The following is a 17752-nucleotide window of genomic DNA, read 5'->3' as shown; positions in this document are numbered from 1 at the left end:
TAGAATTCACCAGCGTCAGCAGGTTAGCATTTCACCAGGTTAGCATTCACCAGCGTTTTGTTTTACTGAGGTTAGGGTTAGGGTTAAGGTGAGGTTTAGGTCGTCGGAATAGCAATGTGTCGGAGTTCCGATATACCCGGGATTACCAGCCCACCGTCTGGGCCGCATTTCACAAGTAAGTGTCTAAAATGTATAAAAATACAATTCAAATAGCCGAAACATATATAGGGCTGAAGTTGTTAATGTATGTTTTGTAATAACAATCACAAGTATAGTACAGTACTTGAGTAAATGTACTTATAGTAACTATTATAGTCACAAGCTTGTTAATACCTTTCATTGGTTCAACATTTATAAACTCAAACATAAACCGCACTTAACCACGTTAACTTTTGCTTAACTTTTTTGAGGAAAATAGCACATTTACAAGCTCTTAACGCTAGGGATGGGTATCGTCTGCGATACTTTTAATGGTATCGATTGCATGACGTCGATACTATCGGGTATCGGTTCACATAAAAACGAACGATACCTCGTTTCGATACTCTGGACCGCATGCCCTGGCCAGTCACATCTGTAACAGTTGGGCTACTGAGAGTTTAATGACTGCTTTAGTAGGCTACACTCGTTACTGTGGAAAATAGCCGACATTAGCCTATAATGTTTATTATTATGATGATTATCCAACGTCTATACTCTCCGCTCCAGCCACACTGTGTGATCATCATCATCACCTCTGCTCTACCGCTGCGGTAGAGCAGTTAAACGTTAAAAGTATCGAAAATGGTATCGAAAAGGGTATCGCATCGATTCCCAGGTATCGAAAAAGGTATCATATCGATTCAAAGGTGAACGATACCCAATACCCATCCCTGTAGAGCTATTTTTCTTTTTCTTGAAGTAGGGCATTATTAATTTATGAAGAACCATAAAATGTTGAAACATGGGAGATACAAGGTTTCGGAACGAGGGCGACGATTACCTCTGCTTTTGAAAAATGTTAAATCGATGATGTTCCCTGTCCCTGGAAGGTGTGAACAGGACCATTATAAAAATGATCATCGCACAGCAAAATACTCAGTGTTTATTTAACTGTGAGAGTGCACAAATGGAACCAAATGGACCCTTACGGGTCGATGAGGTTCCATTTGTGAACTCCTTCGGGAGTGACACACACTCAGGGTTTTATTATGTGGGGTCAATGATTTGTGACCTTCTCTGACCGCAGCGCACACACTCACACATACTGGTTTGTATTATACTTGTGAGGACATCTGTATTTTAGGAACTCGATATTATGAATGCATTTTGTTTTACATTTATTGCCATTTAAGCAATGTAGATTGTTCTATTTTCACTCATACTGTGAGTATAAATAATGCATAACTCCAGCCCTCAACTTTAAATACCTAATCCTATTCACGCCTGAATCTTCGCTTATCTCCCGAATAGGAAAGCTATGGTACTATGCTTGTGAGAACATTGAGCCCGCCTAGTATATACAGATTAGATCAATCTAAAAAAAAGATATACACAGTATATATATTTATATATATCTATATACCGTAATTGCCGGACTATAAGCCGCGGCTTTTTCCAATGTTTTGAACCCTGCGGCTTATACAAAGGTGCGGCTTATATAGAGATTTATACAGATAACGGCCAGTTAGTTCGTTTTACAGTGGTCTTTAACAAGGATTTATATATAGATTTTTACAGCTAACGGCCACCAGGGGTGCTCTAGCGGGAAGCAGGAAGGACACCTGCGGCTTATAGTCAGGTGTGGCTTATATATGTAAACATTTGTTTTTTGTTCTAAATGTAGCTGGTGTGGCTTATATTCAGGTGCGGCTTATAGTCCAGCAATTACGGTAATATTGTGTAAAAAAGCAGCAGATGCCATACACCCCAAAACATCACCTACTGCGGAAACTTCACACTGGACTTCAGAAGGTTGACATTTCTGTAGTATAAATCCTTGTTATGACTTATGGTCTCATTAATATTGTAATATTTTGAGATATGGATTTTTGATATCCATGGGCTGTATGCCATAAACATTCTAAATTAAAACAAAAAACCTTTCTAGAATATATATTAAAGTTTACATTTTTGAATGATATTACAGAATAAAATTTACTTTAACACACACGCACGCACACACACGAGAGAAAGAAATGACTCTGAAAACCAATTAAATTGAAAACCTTTGTATTAATCTGTATTTAAGTTTCAAACTCTACATACATTCATACAGCTCTTTGACAGAGGAGCAAAACATTGTGTGTGTGTGTGTGTGTGTGTGTGTGTGTGTGTGTGTGTGTGTGTGTGTGTGTGTGTGTGTGTGTGTGCGTGTGTGTGTGTGTGTTTACCATTCACGTGGGGGCAAAATGCATTCTCAAGGATGGTAAAACCAGACAAGCGGATGGGGACATTCTACTTGTCCCCTTGATGGGGAATGGTCATTTTGGTAAATGGTAAATGGCGCTCCTTTCTCCAAAGTGCTTCACAGTGTGCACATTGTGCGTTACATTCAGGGGCGTCACAAGGGGTAGGAAAGTGGGACTGAGTTACTAGGGCCCAAGGTGGTGGAGGGGCCTTAATTATTTTATACTTCAGCTATTGAAAAATAGCAGATATACAAGCTCACAGCGAGCTTGTAGATCTGCTATTTTTGAAAAGTCGTGAAAAAGTGTGCAAATCTTTGAATATATGTTTTCTTTAAGCAAACATTTGTAACTCAAATTTTGCTTCTGGGGGGTCCCTGGAACTAAATATTTTGAGATGCGGGTCCGTGGCCAAATACATACCATTTTGGGGGTCCTTCACATGAAAAGGTTTGAGCTCCACTGACATCGAAACATAGATTCTTCAAAAAAAACCTTAGAAGGATTGTATATCTGCTATTTTTCAATAGTTAAAGCACAGGGGCCCCACAGTGAATCCTTGTACCCGGGGCCCAGAATTTGGTGCGACACCCCTGATTACATTCACACATTCATAAACCGACGGCAGAGGAAGGGGGTTAGTGTCTTGCTCAAGGACACTTTCGACTCTAACCCAGGGAGAGCTGCGAGGATCGAACCGGGAACCGTCCCGTTTCCCAAGACGCCGGCGAGCCACACTGCCGTTCCCCATTTCCATGACCTATAGAGCTAGTAAGATAATTATTCAGGTTGGCATCAGGTTTAGGATTAGACAAATGCGGGTTGAGGTTAGCGTTATAAATGCCCCCAAATTAACGTCATTTCCATTTTATTTGTTTTTATGAAAATCCCTACGTGGATAGTAACGTGTGTGTGTGTGTGTGTGTGTTTGTGTGTGTGTTTGTGCGTATGTGTGTGTCAGCTACTGTCTACACACCCACATATTCATTATGTGCTAACAAAGGGGAGGTGTAATCCAGACAGACACATAATCAATGACAGACAGAACAAGGACAGGGTGACAATGACATGGTGTGTGTGTGTGTGTCTGTGTGTGGTTGTGTGTGTGTGTGTGTGTGTGTGTGTGTGTGTGTGTGTGTGTGTGTGTGTGTGTGTGTGTGTGTGTGTGTGTGTGAGCGTGTACATGCATATATACATATATTGTTGTTGTCAGGCCTAACTCCATCTTGTAACATTTAGTTTTTTTAATCAAAAGTAGCAGATCCACAAGCTTGAAACGTTGCGCTAGGTGGCGCGTTTGGAGCTCGTAGATCTGCTACTTTTGAATTTGAAGCTTGAAAACAGTTTTGGACCCGCCAGAGACAATATACACTGCATACCGGTATATATAATGCACATATACATGTATATATACACCGTATATGCATGTATATGTATACATAAAGTCTGTCGGGTGGAAACCGGCTTCTATGCCCAAAACCGTTCAAAAATATTCTATTTATAATTTTAAAAATCAATTTAAACTAGTGAAAATAGCCGATCTACGAGCTTGTAGATCTGCTGTTTTCACTAGTCTTGCGCCGACAGAAGCAGGGCTCTACTTTACGAAGAAACGTACAAACTTGAAACTTGAGATGCCCGACAGTGACGATATACATAACATGTATATGAACCAGTGGGCGCCGGTCTAGAAGAACATTCAAAGCTATACATAATTAAGTAACTCTGAGTGTGTACAGTACAGTGGAATGAATTGCACTCTGCACAACATTGCTCATAGCATTCAAAATCCTTCTGCAGCACGATGAGGACTTTATTGTTTGTACAGAGCAGAGCCACTGTCCTCGCTTGGCCCTGGATAACAACAGCAGGATTAACTTCTTTTTTTTTCAGTCACCAACAGTTGTCCAGTGTTAATAACTAAAGCTCTTAATGGGTGGCATTCACCAGCAAAAAACAACTCCTCCTTGGTTCACAAATGTGACCGCTTATGGTGGTTTGAGACACAAGCCGGTGGTAATAGAACTCCACAATACAGGGCTAAATGCATTCAATTTATTCAAGTCTTATGAAATGTGTTTCAAGTATTGATAGCTGACAGTTGACAGTACAGCTAGTGGGGGAGTGGTTTGGGGAGTGGTTTAGAGGTCGGTTTAACTACTATGTCACTACCCATTTTCTAGGGCCTGGAAAGGTGTTAAAAATTAGAAACCTTTGAAGGGCATTTTCTATGCTTTGGTGTTTCTGGAAGTTTCAAATGATCGTGTCTTCATCAAATATTGTCCGATTTCAATTGATTATACATCATATGAAAACGTACATTCTGTACTTTATTAAAATGTAAAAAGTAGAAAAATGACCATGGCCCCGTTGTGTCTCAAAATACTGTGAGCGGTCACAAATGTTCTCACGTCAAGGACCTCTAAGGCCCTGTGCAGACAACAACGGTCTCTAGAGAAAACAGCAAAATGTAGTTGCGGTCTGACTCGTTGTTGTGCGTCTACATGGAAACGCAGCAGCATTGAAAATGATATAATGTGCATGCCATGTCGCTAGGTGGCGGTGACGCACAGATAGACGATTGACGCCGCTCCCATTTCCTTGTTTACATTCACCATGGTAATAACGTGGCTGCATCATTCTGCACTTAGTCTGCCCATGAGCCATGATGACATCCCACGTTTTCAACTTTGTCGCATTTTCAACCCCCGAGAACGCCGTTGTCGTCTAAACCGACGGCATATCTGACATTTTATTTCGCTGTTTTCTATAGAAAACGGTGTCGTCTGAACAGCACTTAAGTTAATGTGTATTTCGTTGACGACTGTTATCTGAAAATACTTTGTGCTAGGGACCCCTCCATACAAGATGTGTGTTGTTAAAATGTTTCTAACATTTTCTTTAAAGAATAAAATCAGATCTACAAGCTCACAACGTGTTGTAGATGGTCTAGTTCCAAATAGCTCATGGGTTAAAGGGTTGAAGTGATTGTGATGCTACAGTATATCAACTCATTTTGCTGGGGAACCCCCTCAAGGACACCTGGGGGTCCCCCGATAGCCAGGTTGAGAGAACCAGCGCTGTAGTGCGCACACAGACAGAAAATAGCAGATCTACAAGTGTGGTCGTAAAGCTGAGAACCGACAAGAACGTGTGGGTCTTTGTTAGGGCTGGGCGATTATGATCAAGATCACAGTTATTTCAAACCTTTACCTCGGTTTAAGATTATAATTTTTTTTTAAATAGTGAAAATCAAACAGATGTACAAGCTCACTATGTGTTGGTTTCAATATATTTTCATTGAATCGCCCAGCCCTTGTCTTTGCTATGACATGTTGTCAGTGGTTCTCAACCTTTTCAGGCCGTGACCCCTGAAAATAATGTGAACTGGGGACCCCCCACCCTGACAAGCACATGGAATTGTAGGTGTCTAGGCTTGACTCGGTTCATACATATAGTGAATAGGTCTACAAGCTCACAACGCCTCGTGTTGCAAGGCACTGTGAGCTTAGATTGTCTATTTTCAAAATGTTTGCATTATTTGACAATTTGGGCAATGTCCTGTTTTTATAGCATAGTTTGTTGATTACTTTTGATACAGCAATGGTCTTTTTCCCTTTTTTAGAGGGTATTAAAAAGGTCTTAAAGTCCTTAAATTGTCACTTTACTGTCATCTGGGGACCCCCATAAACCCATGCGGGGACCCACAGGTTGAGAACCACTGACACAGAGGTTGACACCGTTTCATTTACATGTATTCTGAAATGTCACAAAAACGACAGCGTGACTTTTCATCAAGTACTGAAGAATGCCTCGTCAACTTGTAAAAAAGGGTTGAGCCTCCAACGAGCATGTGAGCGTGTAATGTCTGCGTAATGTTTCATGTGGATTCAAACATTATGCGTACGAGTTGTGTGTAAGTACGCAACAGCATGTCTTTCTGTGTGCATGTGTCATATATTTATATTTATGTATTTATATGGTTCTGTCTCTTTCTCTCTCAATAGATGAGTATATTAGGGCTGGGTGAAATGACTTCAAAACAATAAAACCTTAACCTTGATAACGAATAAGGAACAAATATTTAAATAAAATAGAAATACACGGTAGATAGGTAAAACAGCAGATTTACAAGCGTGAGCTTGCATGTCAGCTATTTTCACTATACTTTACACCACCATTGTACAACAAAGTACAGGGTTAAGTAGTTAATCAGACCGATCAATTTAGTAGATTATAAAAAGTCGATGTAACCTACATGAGCAAGATTAAGTCGGCTATTGGTTCGAGATATAGGTTTCGATATATTTTCAGTTAAATGCCCAGCGCTACTATATATTGTCACTGTCAGATAGAAACCTTGTATCTCCAAGTTTCAAATTTGTATGTTTTTTTCTTCTTCTCGTAAATCAACGCTCCACTTCATCATACAAAAGTGTCGTGCAAAAGTAGTGAAAATAGCCGATCTACAAGCACATAACGCCTCGCATCGCGAGGCGTTGTGTGCTTGTAGATCGGCCATATTCACTATTTTGAATCATTTAAAAAAATAATAACACCAAAAAAAGGAAGGACTTGGACATACAAGGTTTCCACCCGACAACGACGATATGCATTCGTGTGCAAATACAAACGTATACTACAGTAAATTTAAAGGTGTGTACTAAATTGTGTGTGAGTGTGTGTGTGCACGTGTGCATGTGAGTGCATGTGCATGTGTTCACTAGTCGCTGTCTCTCTCCCTCTCTCTCTCCTGGGCCTCGGCCAGGCAGCTCTCGTCGATGTTCTCCAGGCTGTCGGCGTGCTGGATGCTGAGCTCGGAGAGGGGGATGCTGGGTAGTGTAGTCTGTTCCGGGTAGAGCCACGGCTTGAGGCCGGGGTTGTGTCTCTGTTTCCACTCGGGGTACTTCACACACGCCTTGTTGATCTTCTTCATCGCCTGCAGACAAGAGAGAGAGAGGGAGAGAGAGAGAGGGAGAGAGAGATTATTGCATTTATTATTTATGAGAGTCAAAGTACAGTGGTTCTCAACTAGTGGTCCGGGGACCACCAGTGGTCCTTGAGGGGGTTCCAGGTGGTCCCCATCTAAATCTAGAGAGTTGGAGAACCAAATGGACCCTTAGAGATCTTTAACTCTTGAGAGCATGAAATGAAACCAAATGAAGCCGTAAGGGTCCATTTGGTTTCATCTTGGCATAGATTGATTGAATACTTTATTAACAAGTTCCTTATGGGGGTTAGTAGTGTTACTGTAAATAGTAACAAAGTAATCGCCGGCTTATTGCGTCTAAAAATACATATTTAGCCACTTGTACGCATGCCCCCACTCACTGAAATCAAAATCGCTAAAACGATAAAGAAGTAAATGAAAACCTTTTAGCACTCATCTTTTCTTTTTACAATCTAAAATATGAACCCTAGTTGTCCTCTAAGTGCTAGGACCAGACCTTTTCTTCATACTGCTGCTATTGTTGTTGCTGTAAATGTGAATTATTATTAATGCTGCAAAAAAGTCTGAGGAATCAGAGCAAAAATAACAATGTAACAATGACCACACTTTGAACCTTTGAACTACCATCCTTCCCTTCAAATGCAGGACATTCCAGAGATGCAGTGTATCATCTGCGATGGCATTTAACATCTGACAGCATTCCTTGGACTCAAACTCTTTGGGAGTATTATTTCTTTGGCAACATTCAGCCCAATTATTTGACTCCCAACTGACACTCGGAGGGAGGAGACGGATGTGAAGGGAGAGAGATCGATAGAACACAGAGACCAGTCTCTGAGGGAGACCTATGGGAGGATATGGAGTAGTGTTGATTTTGACAGCACATTTTTATTCAGTTTTAGTCTTGGTCTTTTGAATAGTTTCAATTAGTTTTAGTCATATTTTAGTCATCTGAAATGTTTTCGTTTTAGTCTAGTTTTAAACTTAATAGCATAAGATTTTAGTCGACTACACCTACAGTTGATTTTGTTGCCAAATATTTATTTTGGTGGGCGGGCCTTGATGGTGTCGTAAAGCCTGATTTCACACTTGGTTGCATGCTGAAAATAACTACAATATATAACTATAACTATATATCTACAAGCTCACAAGCTCACAACGAGCTTGCAGATCTGCTATTTTTAGAGCACAACCAAACATAAAATGACTCTTCTTTTAGTTCTACTGGATCTCTTCTCCAGTAGTCCCTCCCTAACATTTCAGTCTAGTTTTTATTTAGTTTTCGTCAGTAAAAAAGGGTAGTCGAAGAACATTTTCGTCATAGTTTTTAGTCGACGAAATTGACACTGATAAGGAGAGAGGAGGGGAAAGGAGAGGGAAGGGTTGTGAAAGAGAAAGGGAACGAGCCATGCCACATCCATGTAGCTGCATCGGCATGCTAGCATCATATGATGTATTTTTAATCACTCATCGCTCAGAGTCCGCGGAGACATCCACAACGTCTATCCCAGATCTTGCGACCCATGCGTTCTTCTTGCACGTACAACTGACATAATGTGCAGTTCTTGTGTGCTAGAAGACTCTCATGAGTGCTCTGTTTGAGGAGAATTTATTTGGTCAGAATGTATTGAGAGGATAGCACCTTGAGAGCATCTCATTTTAGAGGGGGGTCCTAGACACATACTGTAAGTAACATTACAGTACAAAAACACATGACTAAGACATTACATACAATGCAAACACACAACACATACAGTAACATTACAGTACAAAAACACATGACTAAGACATTACATACAATGCAAACACACAACACATACAGAACAGTTAGCTCGCTCACCATCTCCTACCCATACCCCCAGCCCCCAACGCAAAAAACTAAAAGGAATGGAGAATACAATACTTTTGCTTGAGTCAAAAAATTGAAGTACAATCAAAATTAGAAGCATGAACAGGTTGTTTCAAGATGAGAGTACAAGGAAGTCCTGAAGCAGCCAAAAGATATAATAGATCTGATTGAAAGAGGGAGATTGTTCCAGTCAGATGGAGCTTTGTAGTGGAATGCCCTGCGTCCAGATAGAAGTAATTATTTTGTGGACAGTAAAATAGGGATGTTGTGAGTGCCTAAGTGGATATGGTGATGTGTATGGTTCCAGGGATTGTTTCAAATAAGATGGACAGTTGAATTGAACACAAGTTGCCTTCTTGCCTTAGGCTGCAGCCAATCTGTTCTGTAAGGACATCTCAGTACAAATCTACAGGGGCGATGAAGTTTCAATATTGAGCTGGGTGCTCGTTTTGGACCCGCCCCTTTTTCACAATAAATAACTCGTTTTATCCTGCTGTTCTTATTTCAATATTAATTATTATGCCCTACAATGTTGTAGGCCTATTATGCCTTCTGTAATCTCGGCATTATGGATGAGCTAGGGCTCTGCTACGCTCAATGTATTTTCGAGAAAATAAATTAAGTTTAAATGTGAATAAAGGAAGGGAAATTCAAGCTACTGTTAAAGTTAGATATGAACTGCTTTGCATCGCACTGACTACAGTGAGTGAGGGGAGAGAGAGAGTGAGCGAGCCGACGCTCGATTAGCAGCCCGGCCGTCAGTGAAGAAAAAAGAAAAGTACTCCCATGTTTTACTTAAGTAACTACAAGTAGAAATACTCTGTTAGAAGTCCCATGTCCAAAATGTACTTGCATAATGACGTTTTGGTATCAAAATGTACTGTATAAATAAAACGTAGTCATTTGCATTATGTCCCATTTCACAGGTTTTCACAAATATGTAGCCTACCATAGATACAAATATTTTAGCAGATCTAAGCTCACAATTATAGCTAAGCGTCTGCATTGTGATCTTGTATTTTCATTTCTAATGGCCTAAATATATAGACTGAAGTGGTTAATGTATGCCTTTATAATAATCAAAATATGCAAAGTAACTTAGCTGTTTTCAAATATTTGTAGTGGAGTAAAAGTCTGAGAAAGCCTCAAAATTGTACTTGGCCTACAGTAGGCTACTTGAGTGAGTATAATTACTTTACACCACTGCAGCCTGGTCGTCATCAGAACCGGTTGAACATGTAATAGCAGACAGACTTGTGTATTGGAAGCAATTACCATGAGTGACTGGGGGTCGCAACAACCTCCAGCAGCGATTTAGCAAGACAATGGGGACATTGGGACCATAGCGCCGTTTGGGGGGAAAAAACGGACCAAAAGACAGAAGAAATAGGTCGATAGCCTGAAAAGTGGGGTGGCAGTCCAGTCCAAAAAGACCCGGCTCCGGCGCCTATGGGTCTCATAGCTGTACGCTTGAGCTCCCAGGCGTACCCTATGTGACCGCCCCTGCAAATCTACATCAGGAGTTATAGAGAACATTGAGAGGCTTGAGATTGGTGTCAGTGGCGCTTAGATAAACAATGTCAGCTTAATCTACAATGGGAAATAGTACAGTAGTTGTGATATTATGCTTTTCCTTACTTCAAAAGAGAAACAGTTACTAGATGGATAAAGTGAACATAAGCTGCTCTAGTTTTTTTTGGTGATTTTTTTAAACAGAGAGGCTGAGAGGAGATCTGTTGATACTCGTTTTATCACATTATGTGGCAATGAAGCACTTAAATTCAGAAGTTAAATTCAGTTCCCCTTCTCGTTTATACAGTATGCCCCCTAGATTAAGGGTCGTAACAAGCATAAAAAACAGAATAAAAAATACTTCTCAAAGCTTTGCTGAAGGGATTTATTAGCATCCGAGGTCTTCAGAGGATAACAAGAACGCACAGAAATGCAAGACGCAAGATAGAGTTAAAGCTGTATTATGTAACTTTTTATTTTATTGAATACATTTTTATTCTGTTCAACACAAACTTTGACACAATCCTGTTTCTGTTTCATGTGGGGCCCCCCTGGGGGTCCCGATCCACAGGTTGAGAACCACTGCCCTAGTGTGACAAAATGACTTGTCTTTGTGGATTTTTATTCATCATCATGTTTGCAAACAGAGCAGAGCTGTTCAAAAGTCAAGCATCTAAACAGATCTCCTGAGGGGAGGTCGATTTTCAGCAGCTTTTAAGGAATGCAGATGCTGCATAAGATAAGAGCTGGGGGGCTTAATTCTCTCACATTACATAACCTTGACTACCTTGTTAAGCAAAAACAATGAACAGTGTCTCCTGTGGAACACAAGAGCTACAGTTTAAAGTCCTAAACGAATCCCAGTGTGACAGCTAGTTTCCAAAGGCTTGGCACCCTGAGAAGTACAACGTTTCAAAGTAGCATCGCGTTCAATGTTATCATTCTCCCACAACAGAAGGTCATTAGATTGTGCCTCGTATTGAGTGCAGCCCATGTTGCTAAGAACATCTGGTGTGATTAGGAGAGATGGCATACTGTACACATCCCACGCTGGATGAGTGGCTGTCACGATTTTAGTTGACGATTACTTGTCGTACAAATAATTGTGATCAACGATTGTGTTTTTGGCATTGGACATTGGAACATAATAACCAGTAAGACGCCTAAAGGCGAAAAGCGACGTTGCCCTAAAGGGCCAGCCACCCACCCAAAACAATATAGAAACTGTGTTTGCCTGCTACCACTTCGATAAATTAAGTTAAAAGTAAACGGAAGAGGAGTTATACATAAACGTAATTAAAAAATGACATCGCCGCTTTGCAGTAGTACAACTAAACAGGATAAACTCTCTACCACATGAACCTCTACAGTACTATTATGACATCCCTATTCTGGGCATGTCATAACAGTAAAGCCTTGTTCTTTAGTCTTTCTTTCACACGTTAACAGCTAATTCTATTTGTTAAAGTGTACTGCCCTCTGCAATGACAGAGCCACCTATTACTCATTTTTAATGGAATAAAATAAAAACAATCCTACGTTCCTTTACACCACTTTGTCAAAGCTCACTAGTAAAGGCCTCTCCACACCAAAAAGTCTGCAAAGGACTGCAAAGAACTTGCAAAGGACTGCAAAGAACTGCAAAGAACTTGCAAAGGACTGCAAAGAACTGCACAGAACTTCGTCTGCCGACTGTATGCCGACTGTACTTACTGTATGCAATTGTGCGCATGCGCGGAGAGATCGCATGAAATACCATTCCAAACCAGGAGGTGGCAGTAGTCTGAAAGGCTATTTTCACTCCATAGTTGATCGTCCCTGCATGCCGTCGCTGTCGGAAAATGCTGTTATTAAGCCTATTATTTATATTATTATTTGGATAAAGTAGAACAACCTTTAAAACCAATCATAATCATTTAAAATTGTATCATGATCTGACACTTTCACAACAGCTTGTTGCTGCTTCAGCGTTCTGCCTCCGTGTGACGTCGCGCATTGAAAATATCAGAGCTACAAGCTCACAACATGTCGGAACTTGAACCGTTGTGAGCTTGTATGTCTGCTATGCTCGACACGCACCGTCATACGCTGAAGCACACATCCAGCTTTTCACAGCTGAAAGAGGAGGTAATCTAACCAAACTGGACCCAGTTGAAACGTGGATATTATACAATCAAGCACCTTTCTGAGCGCAGCAATTGGGCAACTACTACATCGCGCTAGGCAAGCAGTTCACTCGCGCCCACTTTATTCAGTTGTGTGTAGTGTGTTGTCTCGGTGTCCTCTGTGACTGTGTGGAAACAGTATGTATGCCAAACAGATAGCTACCAGCGGATTGTGTGTTGTCTTTTATCCGCTCTCGTTGGCTCATTTCACTGCCGACGGGCAAGGGACCGACTCAACAAAACCGGGCAAGTCCAGTTTCCCAGTTTTCGGTCGATAACGTTCCCGACCCGCTGCCGAAAACCTGACGATGAGCTCCCGTTCGGCAACCGACGCTATCCGCCGCCTTCCGCCGCCGAATCGTCGACGAATCTGTGCGGTTAAAAGTGGCCTTTACAAAGAGTCATAACTCTATTAACCACTTGAACCCTAGCATCCCATATTCTGGGAGGGAATGTTCGCCCAAAAATAGCAGATCTACGAGTTCACAACGTGTTGAACTGTGGCACGTTGTGAACTTGTAGATCGGCTATTTTTGGCAAAACATTTGGTGTACTGTAGAGTGGAAAAAAAAGAGCATGCCAAGTACAGTTGCAACTCAGGTTAGTTTGACTAAGTATAGAGGGTTTAAGTGGTTAACCCATGTATTCCTATAGCTCTCAGTAAGAATGACTTCATGAGCTTCTATAATGATACAATTCTATTAGAGACTAAATTCATCACCTCCTGCCTTCAACTGGCACCAATTTACCCTGAAACAAAGAAACCTTAGAAACACAGCTGATGCAAATTTACACCGTTTCTATTTTGTTTCCAAGCTACCTTTCTGAATCAAAAACCATCCTCTGCCAGACTACTGGCTAAATCCTTAGCACATCTTTACTAGATTATAAACTGCTCTTTATTCAGAGGTTTTAGCCAACTAGACCTATAGACGATTCCGCAGAGCGCTGACGTGACGCGGTGCCGCTTGAAACCGCAGGTATGATCGCCGCTCTGATAAATGGGTCTATATCTAACATTCCCTTTTAGTCAGGAACACGCAAATCAAAGTAGATTGAACCATTTATTGCAACAAATGGAATACAGTTAAACTTGGCGTTTAAGGGCTCTAGCGTTCGGAGACATTCCCTGAATTTTTAACACTAGCCCTTACCCGTTCAAAGATATGAGCTCTGAAATGATGTGCAGTGTGTGGGTTATGGGATGTGCACTGTGCACACAGTATATGAGGGATGGAAAGTAACTTTAACTGGTGCTTGCATGATAATATGTAGGAGCATCAATGTAAGAAATACCCGTTTCGTTTAATGGCTAACCCCCCCCCCCCCCCCCCCCCAGCCCGCCCGCCCACCCGCCCACCCGCCTGCGCACACACACACACACACACACACACACACACAGAGAGAGCTGGTTAAACATGTTGCCTCATGCTAGATGCAGAATAGATATGCCTCATGCTAGATGCAGAATAGATAGTAGATACACCATAAAAATGCTAATATACAGCATATGATTTGTGAAAGTGACAAACGGGCTTCACAGTTATGTCAGGTGTGTTCATATGCTAATGGTGATGCGATTTCAGATCAATTGCTCCAGCCACTGAGGAGAAACGCTGTGACAGACACTCACTCACTCACTCACTCACTCACTCAGACATTCGCAAAATTATAGTATAGATGTATGCCTGCTAAGCAAAATCAGGGAACTTTAAGCAAAACCCCCCATAGGGTTACAACCGTAATACAATAGCAATACATTGACATATTAGCTTGAATTAGCAGACATAAAATCACAAGTATTTGAGCCAATGCCAAACTCATCAAAAGGTGGAGGCTGGGGTGGAGGAGGCAGCTAAGCAGTAGTGATGAGGCTTCAGATCCAAGACCAGCAGAGCCATAGTCTATTTAAAGGAGCCCACCTTACTGGGCGTGAGCTCTGATTGGATTATGACAGTGTGATGTAATGATCAGCAGATCTGTGAATAAGGAAAGGATCTGACTGACAGCTGAGGCGGGCAAGACTCACGTGTCCTGCATAAACTAACGCCATGCTTCATTTCTCTATTAACGTCCTTGAGATAGCAGTCACCATTAAGCAGTTACTGTTTGTGACTTTCAGTTTCAGTCACAAAGCGGTTATGTGACTTTTTGTTTGGATTTAGAGCACATCATGGTCATGACACAGAGTGCTGGTGAAAGTCACAAATTACCTCATACTTGTAATTACTTCGACAGTAGCGCTGCATTTGACACCACTGACCATCACATCGTATTACAGAGACCAGAACATTTCATTGAGAATAGCCAATCTTCGTCTTCGAGCTCAGATGTCCTTCTGCCAACTGAGATTCCCTATGTATGAGAGACCCTCATACAAGATTTGCGTTGTTAAAATGTTTCAATAATATTAGAAAATGTTTAAATGTTTCCAAGACTTCTTGTTGAGAATAGCCGACGTATAGACTGTAGGTTTTAAAAATAATTAAACCGATTTTGATGGGGACCCCCTGGAAGCCCTTCAAGGACCACACTTTGACAGCACTTGCAGCACACTTATGACAAGCATCAAGCACTGCTGTTTCATGTTAGGTGCCATGGGATAACCTTTGCTGTCATTTGGTGCTAACATAAATAAACTTGACTTGAAAAGAATGAAAAGAAGACTGTTTTGGGTGAATTCAACACCGAGTAGTGGGGGAGGGTCACTGGAGAAGTCTATCTGGACAGGACAGCATGCATGGAGGGGTGGAGACACTTATTGTACAGATTCCTGCATACGGTGGAATAAAATCATGTGCATGCCAGCTGACAGGCACAGTGTTATGTGTAGGCCTACATAACGCGCACACACTCGCACACGCACGCACGCGTGAGTTTGTGTGTGTGTGCGTGTATATGTTTGTACCAGGAACCTGCAGAGAATGTTAGATGCAGAGGGGCTATTGGTGAAAATATCGAAAATAGCAGACCTCCAAGCTCACAATGCGTCGCTTAGAGGTCGGCTATTTTTGGTGCTTGATACCACACTGAACTAAGCATAATCAAGTCAATACTGAAGATGTGGCATAACGGCATGGATTTCCACACAGAGGGCAATTCTTTCAACATAAGAGTTTGGACAAGGCAATTCTCTTGAATGCTGCCTTCAGGTATGGTATGGCATGCCATGGAAAGGGGGCGTTTGCATTTCTTTCACCATAGTAAAAACTGCATTCATGGTCTGGAGAGGGCACTTTTTACGGACGGGTAAAAGGGCTCTTTGTGTGCACGTGCCTGGTCTGTACAGTATGTTGCCAGCCTCGGACGCTGGTATGAAAAGACGCCTTCAACCCTCTCCATCTCCGACACGGCTGGCCTACTTCAGCTCACACACACATGCAGACATCATCCATTATACATGGTGCTCCGCGGCGCTCCCATCCTGACAGCGAGGCACTCTGCTGGGTGTGGGTGTGACCGTAATGCATGAGACAAACCCACGCTGACACCCTCCCCCTATCTGTCTCTCTTTATCTCTGTACCTCTGAGGCAGTGCATGGTTCTCAACCTTTTCAGGCCACGACCCCCAAAATAATCGTATTTTAACTGGGGACCACCCCCCCACTCTGACGAGCGCTAAGAGTTGAAGAATTACATTTTGTATAACACGGTTCTATTGTGAAATTAGTAGATCTACATGCTCACAATGCCTCGCGTTGCGAGGCGTTGTGAGCATGTAGATCGGCTATTTTCCACAATTTCTGTCTCTAATATTTTACAATTTGGCCCATGTTTAATTTGTCATTTTAGAGGTATTAAAAAGTCCTTAAATTGTCACTTTAGAAATGTGCATTAACCCTCTATACCAGGCGTTTATTTTCAAGATAGTCAGTGTGCCATGTCAACATAATAATGACACGCCATCAAACGCCATCAAATAATCTGGCAGGACATTGTTATAACGATCATTAGACGATTACTAGTCAGACGCCTCAGGGCGACATGCGACCAAGGGTGAAGTTGCGTCAATTTTAGGCCATCTGGCCAGTGATGTATATCGGACCAGTTACCCATATATGGAGACCCCTGGTACCCATATATGGAAATCGATGTACTGTATATGGAGATATGCTGTGAGAGCCCAAACATGCTTACTCAGTTATTCGTTATGTGAAAGTCCTATGATGACATCTGACATCATACCCTTTTATGCCCATACATGGAGATCCCCGTCTGTAGAACCAGCCACACAGATATGGGCATGTCTTGTCACTGGAATCCACCTATTTCCCCGACTCCCTCCCCAGTCAGAGTTCAGAGTTTTAATGAATGTAGAATTATTATTATGTGCAGGATGTAACATGCTGTAAATTAGGTAACTTTGTTTAATTGACCAAGTGTGCCAGTGATTACCCTCTCCCCTGTGCCAATGTTGGCACCCGTGCCAAAGGTTGGCTACCCCTGCTCTATACACTTAGACTTTATGTTGGTTTGTTTACTGTTGAGTGAGAAAACAATGTTGCACATTAAGTTAATCATCTGGGGAACCCCCAAAATAATTTGGGGACCACCCTGGGGGCTCCCGACCCGCAGGTTGGGAACCACTGCTCTAAGGCAGTGGTTTTCAACCTATTTCATATCAAGGTCCATTATTTATTTGGCATTTGAGCCACGGACCACTGTTTGATGAGATCTGATTGAAAATCGTAGTATTTTGGCAATTATTTGGGGGCCCATTTGCAATATCCTCACGGCTCACCAGTGGGGCCCCAGCCCGCAGGTTGAGAACCGCGGGCCGAATGATAATTTCGGGCCGTGTCATAGGAGCTTTAAAATGTCACAAATGTTGATAGAACATGTAGGCATTGAACAGGAGCTCTTACCCAGAGTCACTTCTACCAGATCA

At 41.8% G+C, this 17752-nt stretch overlaps 1 protein-coding gene across 1 annotated transcript in view; it reads right to left on the bottom strand.

Annotated features, from left to right (window-relative positions):
• Positions 1 to 6959: 6959 nt before the first annotated feature.
• Positions 6960 to 17752, bottom strand: part of stard10 (StAR related lipid transfer domain containing 10) — a 59833-nt gene continuing 49040 nt past the window's right edge. Inside the window, exon 6 of the mRNA XM_080730854.1 lies at positions 6960 to 7326. Coding sequence (XP_080586980.1) covers positions 7111 to 7326 — 216 coding nt within the window. The 3' untranslated portion in view covers positions 6960 to 7110. The remainder of the gene's footprint in view (positions 7327 to 17752) is intronic.

Source organism: Nannobrachium achirus, assembly GCF_963921795.1.
Source record: "Nannobrachium achirus genome assembly, chromosome: 8".
NCBI classification, from domain to species: Eukaryota; Metazoa; Chordata; class Actinopteri; order Myctophiformes; family Myctophidae; genus Nannobrachium; species Nannobrachium achirus.
This window is presented reverse-complemented; position numbering and strand designations above follow the sequence as displayed.